This window comes from Glycine soja, chromosome 20 (genome assembly GCF_004193775.1).
Source record: "Glycine soja cultivar W05 chromosome 20, ASM419377v2, whole genome shotgun sequence".
NCBI classification, from domain to species: domain Eukaryota; kingdom Viridiplantae; phylum Streptophyta; class Magnoliopsida; order Fabales; family Fabaceae; genus Glycine; species Glycine soja.
In genome coordinates this window covers 40,137,466-40,151,290 of record NC_041021.1, presented here as the reverse complement: position 1 = coordinate 40,151,290, position 13,825 = coordinate 40,137,466, and the positions used below count along the sequence as shown (strand labels likewise).

Below are 13,825 nucleotides of genomic sequence, written 5' to 3'. Positions count from 1 at the left end.
CTCTGAAACAGACCATAGAAAAAGACACATCACCAACCAATCACAGCTCAGCTTTGTGGAGTGTATGTAGATTGAAGATAGAAAGTGCTTGGTCCTTGGTCGTGCATTGCATAACACCGAATGCAAGGAACAGTGTCATGGTTTCTGTCTCATGGCCACTTTTGAGAACAACTAGGGGAGCATGAGATATTTCTAGATTCTGTTTTCTGCTACAGATATTTCTAAATTTTTAACGTATGGATAATTTCTATCTTCTGATTTTCGGTTGGATAATAATTTAGAGAGATAAACAAGAACGAGTCCTACTTAAATTCATTAAACAAGATGAGTTTATGAAGTAATCGAGGTCCAACAAGATCTAAGTACACATGCTGTATAAGAAAAAAGATGAGATAGAGTGTCTTCATAAACCTACAAGGAATAGGTAAGGGTAAAATGAAAGCCGTTAACAACTAAACAAGTGCTTTAGTTTTTTGTCTGCATTCACCATGATGTGATCAAAGAACACACCACTTTTTCGTCACAATCTCTATGGAATAGTTACCCTAAATGCTGGAAGATCGAATCGAACAGAACGGCATATTATTCCAGGCTAGCTGCATTAGGCAAAATTAGGGAATGATTCTGTTCCGCTCTCGTTCAGATAATCATCTCAAATTTGAGGGTTAACTTCGAGCCAAATCATATCATATACGAATATTATGTTTTACAGATTTTTAATATTTTAATTGAAGTATACTGACAGTGTGAAGGCATTTTACACTGTTATCTTTTATTGGGTAACAAAATAATAATTAATAAGATATATACTACTTATAGGAAAGAAATTATTAATAAATGTAATAATATATGATATCAATGATTATATACTAATTTTTTTCAAGAAAAATAATAATTATATATTGTCATTAAATCATAATTCATCATCATGTATAATAAATTTATTAGCTTTTATGATAATTATTTTAAAAATCATATTAATAAATTATGATTTGAAAACAATATAAAAATATTTTACATTATCATTAAATTTTCTTTTAATAATATTTCTTGCCGCTATTTATAATCTAACCAAAAGAAATATACACCAACTGCTCTTAAATCTATTAACTTGGGACTTAGGATTGGGATAGGGATAATACGCATAGAAATATATTTCATACTATTCGATTTGATGTACAGATTTCGGCCAATATACCGAAATTCAGTAACATCCAATTCATTAAAAAAAAAAAACAGTTAAAAGAACTCGTTTATACCATTGATTTTTTTGTCATAGCGGAGGCTTTTTTTTTTTTTACTAAAAGAGCGGAGGCTTTATTATTATGTAGGTTTTATTTTACTTGTAATAATTTTTTATGTTACATTTGATATGTTTTCAATTTTATATGTTCTCATATCAAATGTATTGTTATCCAATAATAGATTGTGATGTATGATAAAATGGTTAATTTTAAGAATTATATGAGTAATATGGCTTTTAATTAGTTGTAATGTAAAAATATTTATCACAGTTAAAAAAACGTAAAAATATTTACTTATAATGCATGAAAATTAAATTTAATAAAATTCATAGGAAAGTTTGAATTAAACTTAAAAAAAAATTATGTAAAGACAGGAATAAAAACACGAGGTTGGATTGTACTTTGAAAATTTTCCACTTTTTGCTACATATCAAAAACCTTTTCAGTAGTTAAAAACAAAGAAATATTATTAAAAAAATAATGATACACAAATCATCATTTTTTCTCTTTTTATTTTTTTTATATCTCTTTCTTTTTATCACATCATAAATTTTATGATAAATATATTTAATTTTTTTTTTTCTTCTCACTCTAGTTGTATGATAACATACTTGAATGTTTATCAAATATTCTCCTAAAAAAACAAGAGAAAAATGTAGTCCAAAAGAAAACTACTATTCTTCCTACCAATAGTGTCAATGACACTACCAACCCTTGTGTGAAATTCCTCTTATGCCCAAATTCCTACACACCCTTCCCTTTCCTCATACGCCTCCCACCCCAAGCCGTTGCACCACGCCACCCCCACCCTGGCCCCGTCAAGACTGAACCAGTTGTGTCTAGCGAGGAAGCAACGTCGAAGAAGGCTCTCCATCTTCAATTCACAAAACAATTCCTTCTTAGGATAACACCTATAGGAGTTGAAGGAAGGAGAAAAACAAATTATATTGCAAATAGAATAAAATTTGATAATAGCAAAATAAATTAAAAAAAGACTAATATTTTTTTTGGTAAATTAACATGTTTAGTATGTTTTTATGTATACATTTATACTTGTTTGATCAAATGCTAATGTTCTATAAAATAAAGTTTTTAAAGGGAAAATTAGATGTTAAAGTTTAATTCGCATTTGACATTAAAATCAATCGACACACAGATAATGTCTTACAAAATTAGTAAAAAAAAGTATTTGTACAACTTGTATAAAGTGATACGATCCCTTTAAATAAATTGCAATCTTTCAATGTTGTAGAGTACCATTAATTAACCTCGATTATCATAACTTAAATTTTTTTTATAATTTGGCAAAAGTTATAGTATAATGATAATGACAAGCAAAGATTACTAAAAGACAGACATTGACGTATAAGATTAATAGTAAAGTTAATTTATATTTTTAATAAAGGTTAAAAGTTATTAAAAAAAGAAGTTAAAAAGGTACTCATTCCTGAACTAATTTAGTGCATTAGTTGATAAGTGGTCGATCCACAAATTATTTCAAAATACTTGAAAGATAGGCAACAGATGTACAGAGTTCAACCAGAAACCAGATACAAGAATAATCAAGAACTAATCCTGAATGCTGTTCCAATTTGGAAAGGAAGAAGAGATTTTCTCTCGAGTAAGAAATAACACAAATTAAAAATAGCATAACAGATGAGCCTCATTCAAGAATCCTACAACCGTTACTTCGCAGATAACACTATTAATAAATTATTGGTCACCAGTACCATCAAAGGCAACACTATGCAAATCCAACAGCTTCCTCACGTACCTGCAACAGCAAGGGAAATCACAGCAGCATAAGCATAAGAGATTACATGGCATTTAAGATTTTAGACAACATTGCTACACTCCTCATCAGATAATTTTTTACGAGTTTACATTACACATAATGGATACTTTTCACAAACTATATATCCTCATGCGCATGCATTGTATCTGTTACATTGAAAATTGAAAACACCCAAGTAACAGGAATTTCCAACCATATCCAGCAAATACTTGTTTGACTAAGAATGCAACTTCTAAAAGCAGAAAGCAATGTTGATTTTTTTTTTTACGTTAAAAATACTTATAGAAGATTTAACATAAAAAGGAATAGGCAAAGGTTGTAATCATCCTTCACATGAAAGGACAGACTGTAGTTTTTTGACTACTCCCATGCCTAGCTGCCTGAGGCTTTCAAAGTGTCTTGGTAGGAAGAATTTCAAGGTAGCAACTTTACCATAAATCTCACATCTTTCAGAGCAAAGAATTTGAAGTTGGGTCAAGGAGATCATTTAAGTTAAACCATAATAATCAATGGGGATTTAGAACCTCACCTCAGGAATCAGGATCACCTGTGAAAGGAATGTAGTTTACTGATTAGTAGTATTAGAAAACTGATGAAAGGACTGTACATACAGCCCTTTCAAGGATGACTCTGGCATGGATTTTATTTCTGGTAAACTAAGCAAATTTATGTATGGAATTCAATAAGCTGATAAAAAAGGCTCAAATTGTTCCATTCAAGTGATTTTTTGTAGAATGCCTCTGTAAAACTTGTTTGTTGGGAACTATAAATTATTTTTTATTTAGGTATTAGCATTTCCAGGGTGATGTAGAAACTTAAAAACAAAAGATAAATACAGTTAAAAAATTAATAAAGAAAAACCTGCAAAAGCAACATAAGCAGGGATACAATACACTAACCACTCAAAGCATAGATTTTTCAATGCTAAAATTAATAATAAAGTATCACATGCAATGGATTGACGAAATGTATGCCCAAGCGGGGGGGAAAAGGAACAATGAATGTCCAGGAAATCTGATTACTGCTTCAGTTCATCTCCAAGAATAACCAATTACTTACTTATGTATGAATTAACTGAAAACATTATTGAATTTATAATTTTAAACAAAGGAAAAAAAAAGGGAACCTACTATGCAGCATTCTTCTCTTGCCATTGGATGATCGATGTCCTTGTGCATCACCCATCTTTTCCATTCATCCCTATAAATTTGAATCTTAATACCTTCTTATGAACCAAGCTAGACAAACTCACAAATTCTACCCATCTCATCTCTTCACATAGAACAACACACACAAACAGGACTACGACTACCTAATTTTAACATCTATCAGGCCCGCAATTTAAGGTTTTCTATCATCCAGAACATTAGTAATAATTTTTTTTCAAAACGCATTTGAAGAACATTTCTCATGTAGCTGTTAAAAAAAAAAACATTTTTGATGCGTCCTAGAACCAAACCAGCAAGACTCACAAAGAGACTACTAGCGATCTTGACAAGAACGACGGAAGGTACCATGGGACAGCTCGCAGCAAGCACGCGCACTGACAGCAATGTGTGACGTCATGCAGGTTATGCCCAGAGGTAAAAGCGAGTGTGTGCACCCTAATTGCCCCAAATTCCTGTTCAAAAAAAAAATAACACATTCTCAATATAAGCACTACACTTGCAAGAAAATTACACAAATGGATTCCAAATCACAAGTATTAAAACGACGGCTAATTCGAAATTCGTTTTGAAACGATTTCGATTTCGTTGTCGTTAATTAAGAAAAAGGAAGTTAAACAGCACCTGGAAGCAGGCATGGAAAAGCGGCGGGACTGGACGCGAGGGGCGGCGAGTGGTGGCGGACGGAGGCGGGGAAGGGTTGACGACGGCGCCGCCGGTCGGAGTGATGCCCTAGCTGTAGACATTAAGGAGCGAGACAGAGAACCTGAACGAAAAGCCATTTCTGTGTCTATCGGAATCTAATCTGAGAGATGAGAAACTCAGTTTTAGGGCTTTGCGAGGGTTTAGTGGTGGTGGTGGTGGCTGGTAGCACTGAGGGAGTGAGAATCATTACTTAGGATATATTATGATGGAGAAGATGGAACGATGTCGTTTCATTTTTTAATCTTGTAGTTCTCCTTTGCCTTTTTCTAATTTTTTTGGATGATTAAATCCATATGTTTACTTTCCTTGTAATTATTGTAATGCTTATTAATCCGATCCTTTTAATATTTTATTTTAGTATTTTCAATGTTAAATGTATAAAATGCTAAGAAATAGTAATAATAATAAAAACATTTAAAAGACATACAATATCAATAAAAATAATCTTTCATATAATTTTTAAAGAAATTATTATAAAATTAACAAATCTATTGTACATAATGATTTATAACAGTATAAAAGAATTTTAATGTATATTATTTATTCATAAATAAAGGAATTTGCTAATTTTTAAACGAATAAGAAGTAATATATTTTAGCAACTACTCATACTCATGACTTGAAACTATATTTGTACATTGCTACATAGAAGTCTGGAACAATTTTATCCGGTTTTTAGGTAGAAATGTCTTTCGTTAAACAAAAATAATATAGTATTAAACTTTTCTTTCTCTTTTGTTTTTTTTTTTTTTATGTTTCTCTAAATTCAATCAAATTTAGAACTCCATCCTATTTGTAATCTTTTTCTCTCCTCGTACATCTTTCCTTTTTACTACTCTTCACATCTAAACGAAACATTAAAATTTCATCTTATTAGTTTGTGTAAATTACTAATATAAAAGTTGAACTTTTAATTTGCTTTTGTTATCGCTACAATAACAACAAAGAACTTGCAACTTTGTATATCAAAAAAAAAAACTGTCAATTGAAGAACAATGTCAAAAACATATTTATGCCATAACAAAATGACAATAACATTACACGAGTCTTACACAGCAAAACGTAAAACAAATGTATCCATGAAAAAGTTCTCCATTAAATTAGCAAATTACATTCTCCGTGGCTAAATGACTATGGAAGAATAACATTAGGAAACAAGATAAATGTATCTTGTTCCACAAAACTACATCAAACATTGCAAAAATCAATGTATGTTCTTCAGAAGATTTATTGCAAAAGATTCAAGGATTCACTTCACTAAGGGAGTATGTCTTCGCACACTTCAACTGGTTATCATATGAGTAAACTCTGCCGGGTGATAAACTTGCTAAAACCACATTTCCTCTATAATGTAGTCTCACTTTGGAATTCTGGTTTTCTGTCCAAAGCCCAAATTCAAGCAGATCTCCTTCTTTCCAGCAAATGTTGACTGTCACCCCACCACGAGCTTTTAATCCTTTCACACAGCCATTCGCCCATTTATCACGTGGCAATGCGGGAAGCAAGTAGAGGTCCTTCGTTGTGCTTTGAACAAGCATTTCTGCAATTGCTGCTGAAAAACTGACTCCAAACAATGTTTTTTCTCAGCCAAGCTAATTCAGAATTATTAGCATGTCACCAAGTTGTTAATGCTAAAGCAACGGTCTCATCACAGGCTAGGTTCCTATTTCTGCATGTAACTTCCAAACATGTGGGTGAACTAAAGAAAAATGCTATGATGTCAAGGGTCCAATTAAAAATTTAGAATGAAATGAATTTTTCTCCACATTTAAGAACCAAAGTTTGGAGTCAATGTGAATAAGATGCAATAAATTCAACAAGATATGATAATTGTACAAATGTTTAAAATCAGAAAACAAAAAAAAAAATCTTGCAGGAGTACAATGATATCAGATAACAATGAAATTTATGAAACAGAAGTTGAAGCCTTAGTATAGAAATTGAAATTCTACCGAGAGTTTTATGATAGCTTTACTGTTTCTGCAACAGCAAAACTACCCCCTCCTTCCCCAAAAATGGAAACTGACAAGATACACAGATCACAGATGTTACAGTTCTTACATAAAGATTGGCCTTACCCAAAGTTTGCATCAATCTGGAAAGGGGGATGTGCTGTGAAAAGGTTGCTGAAAAGTCCTCCTTCCAAACCAAATCCATGATCAGGTTCCACCAAGACAATCAAGTGTTTTATCATGCGATATGCGTGCTCACTATTGTGAAGATGTGCCCACAGTGAAGCTTTCCAAGTTGTTGACCACCCTGGACCGTCATCTCCTGTAATACAGTGCAAGAATGTTAACTACTATTGAATTGTATTATTTATTTTTAGTACTGATTACTGAAGATGAAAAAGATTAGAGATTTATGACATATCGTCATATATACAAGGTTAAATATAAACACAGTAATCCCTAATTTGATAAAATTATACATAATTCCTGGAGTATCATTATAATTATCGACTAAACTAACTAGAGGCTTTTAAGACAGTACATTGTCTATCTATTTCTAATGTACTCTCAAGTCTCAACACACAAAATAACTTCAGTTATTCATAAGCAACAAACGCATGGTACCATTAGACAGTATTTTATACTATTGTGTTCCAATGCAATATTAATAATTAGATATGATTGTTCCAGTTCATCTAAGAATGTGAAATTTCTACATAATAAATAAGAGCCGTAGTGCCATACATATTGCAAGAAAAAAAACTATTATCTCTGAAAAGAGTTTAGCTCTTAAAGTTCTCATAAAATACCTCTTTTAATTAGACTAACTTCCACAGCTTTACAGAGGTCTGGAGTGTTCTCAACACTAATTGTGTGCCCCGGAAACAGTCCAAACAGATGTGAAACATGTCGATGATGTACAGTTGGGTCCTTAAAATCTTCTGCCTGCCAAATGAGTAACGTGTTATAGTTAACTTGGAATTGCTAACCTACAATAGAACTGGTCGTTGCAAATCAGAACAAGATATCAGATGACAAAAACTGGCCAAATGGACATTAAAGTGATGGAAGGAAGGAATACATATATCAAACATAATTGCATACCCATTCCATAATGGAACCATCTCTAGCAACTTTTGTTGGAGGAAGTTTAGACTGATACTCAGTGGCTCTTTTGATAATAGTATCATTATGCCTTCCCAAAACCTGGTTTTGAGAAATTTAATGACCAAGACAAAATTATGATAATTGAAACTAGTATTTGTTCGAGTATTAAGATCATTTTTCACCTCAGCAGCAGAAATGATCATAGAGAAAACTTCTTTTATGATTGAAATGTCCATGGTTGATGAGTAGCTCACACTAGCAGTTTTTCCGTCTGGCGCAGTGAACATGTGCTCTGGTGAAGTTGATGGGTTAGTTTCCAATAATCCACCACGGCCCTCAATCAACCAATCCAACAAAAATGATGTACATCCTTCCAACAAAGGATATGCTTTATTTTTAAGAAAATCCTATTATAGAAGAAAATTCAACCTTTATTGTCAGATGAAAATATAGATAAACATGCCATGATAAAATATCAGATTTTTATATCCCTCGGTAGACATATCTAACAAATAGTCTATATTTAGAACCTCAAAGGTTCATTGATAACAATGATGGTAAACAAGTTACATCCTCAAATGAAGCACCAAATCTATAATTACATTTTCTGGTTGTGGTTTCAATGTCCATTTGAACCTTATAATACTTATACAGCATGTTGCTCCCTGCAATTATTAATCATCATGGCTGAACAAGGCATTATTAGGGTTAGTATCAATTTTTGAAATCTTATTGTGTACATAAAACATAAAAACCAAAAATAGATCAACTAGTTATATAGAACCCTATTACAACATGAACATGAATAACATCTTTCAATACTTCAGGTCCAATATAGAGTTATGCCATGAAAATAGAAGCAGATAAATTAGTAAATCTAAAATTGTTGAATCTCCATAAACAGATCTTTTCACAAGATCAGATTTAGTCAATACTTTTAAATCAAGAGTTAGATAATTTACTCAAAAACCAGAACTTACCTTGTCCAATGTATACGTATAATGCTCCCATAAATGGGTACAAAGCCAAGCTCCACCCATTGGCCATACAGCCCAAACAGCCTGACCTTGACCTGGTGATGTTTTACCCCATATGTCAGAAACGTGATGTGCAACCCAACCATTTGCTTCATAGCTAACCTGTATGCGAGATCAAAGGAAAATCTGGATAGAACATATAAAATTCATAACATGGTGAGCAAATGATAATATGCTAGACTATATTTTCTTTTGCTTTTTTGCTTTGCCATAGATTTTCTGGCATTGGGAGCAGGCTACAAAGTTGTTGATAACTTACAAGCATAAAGGATGGATTTCTTTCTTAAATAGAATGCCAAGAATAATATGAAAGAAAGAGGGAAAAGAACAAAATACCTTTGCAGTTTTTTTACCAATGACTGACAAAGAGGAAATGAAATCAAATAAGGGCTCTTGACACTCGTGTAGGTTGCAAGCAAGGGATGGCCAATAATTCATTTGAAGATTAATGTTCAAGTGAGGAGCACCCCTGATGACATAAAAAAAGAAACAAATTACAAACTCTCAAGAATTCTTCATGAAGTTACTTTTAGATATATATTTAATTCTGCATATCCATTTGAAAACTCTAAGCCACCTTATAACCTAGAAATATAGCATACAATTTCTTTTTTTATTTACTTATTGCTAGAAGAGGATGAAAAGAGAAGGGAAGGCATACTCCCATGCAGGCTCAACATCTTTGTTCCAGATACCCTGTAGGTTTGCCACCTGAGTTCCAGGGCGCGAACAAGAGATTAGAAGATATCGACCATATTGAAACAAAAGCTCCACAAAGGAAGGATCTTCATCAGTTTGAAAAGATTTGACTCTTGCTGAAGTTGGAATGGTATCATCCCCTCCCATTTGAGAGATGTTAGTTTGGGAGGAAACCAATTTCCTTCTGTCCAAAACAGATTTTCCTGAAACAGTCTTGGAGCTTTTAGAGAGTTGCAATGAGACACGGTGAAATAGATTTTGATAGTCAGCCAAGTGGCGTGCATAAAGATCACCATAAGAAATTTTTTTCACAGACACCATTCTACTTAGGGACTCAGAAGCAGGATCCTTCTTAGAGTCTTCAGGCTTAGTAAATGGGCCATCAAAGGAAGAAGAAGCTGTCAAAAGCAAAATAGCCCAATCTGAACCTTCAACCCTTAACTTCTTGTCGTCCAAAACATGTATAAACCCTTTATCTTTACTAATCTGCATATCAAGAACTGCAGAAAACTGAATTCCCTGTGGATTGTCAATTGAATTCACTCTTGGTGGGATCCTACTGCCAGGACATCTCCCTTCCATTATTATCTGATTTTGGCCACTTACCCTTGAATCGTGATGCATTTTGCTATCAAAATACACTGTAAATGATAATGACCCAGGTTTGCTTGTAGATAACCTTGTCACTATCACTTGGTCCGGATTAGAAGCAAAATGTTCTCTGGTAAATTCTACATCGCCCACAGAGTATTTTATATTTGCTGTTGCAGTATCCAAATCCAGCTCCCTATAATATGACTCTTTTGAATAATTAAGATGGGAATCATGAAACTCTAACTTGATATCTCCGAGAAGTTGGTATACCTTCGTATCAAGAAATAACAGTTAAGATTAGGAATGAGTGCCAACATTGTATAAAGCTTCCTTAACTCATTCACCAACTCCATAATCCAAAGGAACACCAATAAGCACATACTTGAAAGGGGGAGGGGAGGGACCATGAATAAGAATAGTAGTTGAATAAAATCATGTGATTTGTATTGTAGACAATAGCACCTACTCAGATTCCTCTGTTCATATATCATATTGCTGGGTTGATAGCCCCTAGCATCATTCTAATTAATAAATAGCATAATTTCTCAAAACTTGGAGCAAGGATGGTTATATTAATTGTGATATATTACATACCTCAGAAGGATCTCCAGACAACTTGACAGCTGCTGCAGTAGCTTCAGAGAATTTTCTATCATCAACCAGCTTTCTGACTTCAGCCAGTGCTTGTGGAGCACTGCTGTTGGTATAGTCTCCAGGAATCCCAGTCCAAAGTGTGTCCTCTACGAAACAAATTTATATCTTCACATTTGCATGCTTCATGAAAGAGAAAGACAGTTCTAATTACAAACTCAATGAATTTTAAGAATACACCTTTTTTTTTCCGGCAAATATTAGTTTGTTAGAATGTTAGTTTTGTTAGCAAAGGGAAGCGAACCCGTGACTTTTCTCCTCTTCCCTTCTCTCTTAAACAATTAACTCACCCTATATCTCTTTAAGAATACACCCTTATACAGACTTGGTGATAAAGGGTATAAAATAAATCGCTTAAACGTAAATAAAGCGGAAGAAAACATATAGTATATTTCTGTTTATTAATAACATTTAACATTGTGTAATCACTAGCAAATGCAACAACATCGCGTTCATTAGCATTTGGATCAAAGTAACAGCAACTAAACAGAAAGTTTTTCAATACCATTGAGCTGGAGAGCTTCAGAGGGTACGGCACCCCAAACCATGGCACCAAGACGGCCATTACCAATGGGGATGGCATCGGTCCAGTGAGTTGCAGGTTCAGCAAAAGTAACCTTCAATGGCCTTGGAGGAAGTTCGCCATTCGTTAAACTTGGCTTCCACCAGTTCTTTTGTGGGGTGTTGCGCACCATAACCCGTTCTCCATCTTGCACTTCCCAAGATAATGATAATGAGCATGAAACGATGAAGTAAAGAACAAGTCGGTGGAGTAGGAGAAGCTGATAACTGTACTTGTTAGCTGTTGGCATCTCTGCATGCAACTCGTTTAGAGTTTCTACATACAACACAACATTTTATAGGACACATTATTTTGTCGTCTCATATATCCTTCTTCCTCACTATTTTAGGCTGTATTTGATTTAATAGAGAGAAATGAGAGTAGAAGAGAGATAAAAAAAAAATTGTCTTAATCCTCCTATTCATATTTGAGGAAAGAAGACTAATACAAAATAATGGCTAGTAGATAATTTAAAAATAAAAAAAAAACAGAGTGGAAATAAAATGATGTTTTATTGTTTGATTTAAGAAAAATAGTTAAGAAATGATATTTTTATGTAAAAGAAAATTGACTTTTTTGTGCTAAAATTTTGTTTTTTCTCCCTAAAAATCAAAGAATTTTTTTATCTAAAAAATTGATTTCTTTTGGGAAAAAATCGATTTTTACTGTTTGTGAAGAAAGAATTTGCAAACTTAACTCCCATCTAAATTGTTTTACCAAACAACTCCCTCGAGTTTTAACCTTTAATCCCTAAGTAAAGAAAAGAGTAAATTTTATTTTGAAATTACACAACTTTTTCATGTTTTTCTTCTACTCTTGTATTAACTCTTTAATTTTTTTCAAAAACATTATACCAACACCTCTTATTCATTACACTAAATTCTTAATTATTTTTTTAAAAATAAATTGTGTGTTAATATTAATAAAAAAAAAGTCTCTTAGATAGATGATGTAATTTACTCTAAATCAATTTTTTTAGGCAATTTACTCTAAATCAATTGTAAAGTTTATTTCATGTACACTTTTTTTGTGATAGTTTATAAATTTATTAACCGCCGATTTACACAGCTAGAAAATGCTATTTGAGATTAATAAAAAAGACTAAACTAATTTTTTTTTTATAGATATATAGACTGAAATTTATAATTTTCTCGTAAGAACTATAATTTCAAATGAAAACGATTAAAAAAATCAAATGAATAATTTAATATATTTTGTAATATTTATATTTTTTCTGCAATGTGATATTATTTTTATTAATTTAGTTAACTCAAATATTTTTTTAAAATTCTATAATTTAATGCTAAAAAGTATTTTATAATATATTAAAGTATAAATAGGACAAAAAATGAGAGGCGAATCTTGCTTCTTTTTACAATCTATTATTATTTTTTAATTGCTTTGTTTCTTATAATTTAGAAATTGTTACCCCAGTTGGTAATATGACATAAAATGTGAAAGCAACTCATTAGAATTGGCTGTGAATGGACACGAAGTAGCAATGACATTAAAGTATAAATAGGACAAAAAATGAAAAGCCATGTTATTTCTTTCCACAATCTATTAATTTTTTTACTTGCTTTGTTTCTAATAATTTAGGAATTGTTACCTGAGTGGCTAATATGACATAAAATGAGGAAGCAACTCTTTACAACTGGCTGTGAATCAACATGAAGTAACATAGAGCCAGAGATCGCTTTAAAAATTCTGACACGCATTTGCAGGTCCACACTGATGGCATTTTCTCATAAGAGGCCAAATTGTAGCCTCTCCAGTGATAGAACCTATTTTAGGTTATTGGATTTTTTTTTTATCATAAGATCTCACATAAGATGTAAAAAAAAATTCTGTTCTTTTATTTTAATGATAGATTCAATTTTAGGTTCTTCAAATACTTTTATTGGTCTCACAATAAATCCCTTAGATATATTTTACAAATTAATTAAAGAAAAAGACATTAAAAAAAATTATTTTTTTAAAATACAGTTCTTTAAGAGTTCTTCTATTAAAATTCAACCTCTATACCATAGAATTTGAAAGCATGGCTATTAATAGATCGAGTGAAGAAGAATTCTTTTAAGTTCAAGAACTCATCTCAACAATCTCCGTTAATCATACTCTTAGTTTCACTGGGCTTTCAATGTGTCTTGGTGGGAAGAATATCAAGGCAGCAACTTTTTTAGCATAAAAATCGTGCATCGTTCAGAAGCAAAGGATTTGGAGTTTGGATAAGAAGGTCATTTAAGTTAAACCATGATAATCAATGGGGATTTAGAACTTCACCTCAGGAATCAGATCACCTGTAAGAGGAAT

At 32.3% G+C, this 13,825-nt stretch overlaps 2 protein-coding genes across 10 annotated transcripts; both read right to left on the bottom strand.

Moving 5' to 3' along the window:
* Positions 1–2,692: 2,692 nt before the first annotated feature.
* Positions 2,693–5,134, bottom strand: LOC114401636. Of its 6 annotated transcripts, XR_003664315.1 has the most exons (5): positions 4,830–5,134; positions 4,554–4,660; positions 4,170–4,239; positions 3,569–3,586; positions 2,693–3,018 (listed from the first exon to the last, which is right to left on the bottom strand). XR_003664315.1 is itself a non-coding variant. In XM_028364203.1 (4 exons), the coding sequence occupies exons 1-3, from the start codon at positions 4,985–4,987 to the stop codon at positions 4,217–4,219; spliced, it is 288 nt and encodes a 95-aa protein (XP_028220004.1). In that variant the 5' UTR covers positions 4,988–5,125; the 3' UTR covers positions 2,693–3,018; positions 4,170–4,216. The 6 variants fall into 6 exon arrangements, 4 of the variants coding, with proteins under 4 accessions (XP_028220004.1, XP_028220005.1, XP_028220003.1 ...); XR_003664316.1 differs by lacking the exon at positions 4,170–4,239 and having other exon boundaries at positions 4,512–4,660; positions 4,830–5,127; XM_028364203.1 differs by lacking the exon at positions 3,569–3,586 and having other exon boundaries at positions 4,830–5,125.
* Positions 5,135–5,908: 774 nt separating this feature from the next.
* On the bottom strand, positions 5,909–11,800 carry LOC114401574 (alpha-L-fucosidase 2-like). 4 transcript variants are annotated; one of them, XM_028364120.1, is made up of 10 exons: positions 11,456–11,800; positions 10,894–11,039; positions 9,668–10,569; positions 9,343–9,475; positions 8,950–9,108; positions 8,152–8,376; positions 7,967–8,068; positions 7,672–7,807; positions 6,989–7,184; positions 5,909–6,470 (listed from the first exon to the last, which is right to left on the bottom strand). In XM_028364120.1, exons 1-10 carry the CDS (start codon positions 11,760–11,762, stop codon positions 6,152–6,154), a joined length of 2,625 nt encoding a protein of 874 aa, XP_028219921.1. In that variant the 5' UTR covers positions 11,763–11,800; the 3' UTR covers positions 5,909–6,151. The 4 variants fall into 4 exon arrangements, with proteins under 4 accessions (XP_028219921.1, XP_028219922.1, XP_028219923.1 ...); XM_028364121.1 differs by having other exon boundaries at positions 5,909–6,502; positions 11,456–11,788; XM_028364122.1 differs by having other exon boundaries at positions 5,909–6,474; positions 11,456–11,788.
* Positions 11,801–13,825: the final 2,025 nt, after the last annotated feature.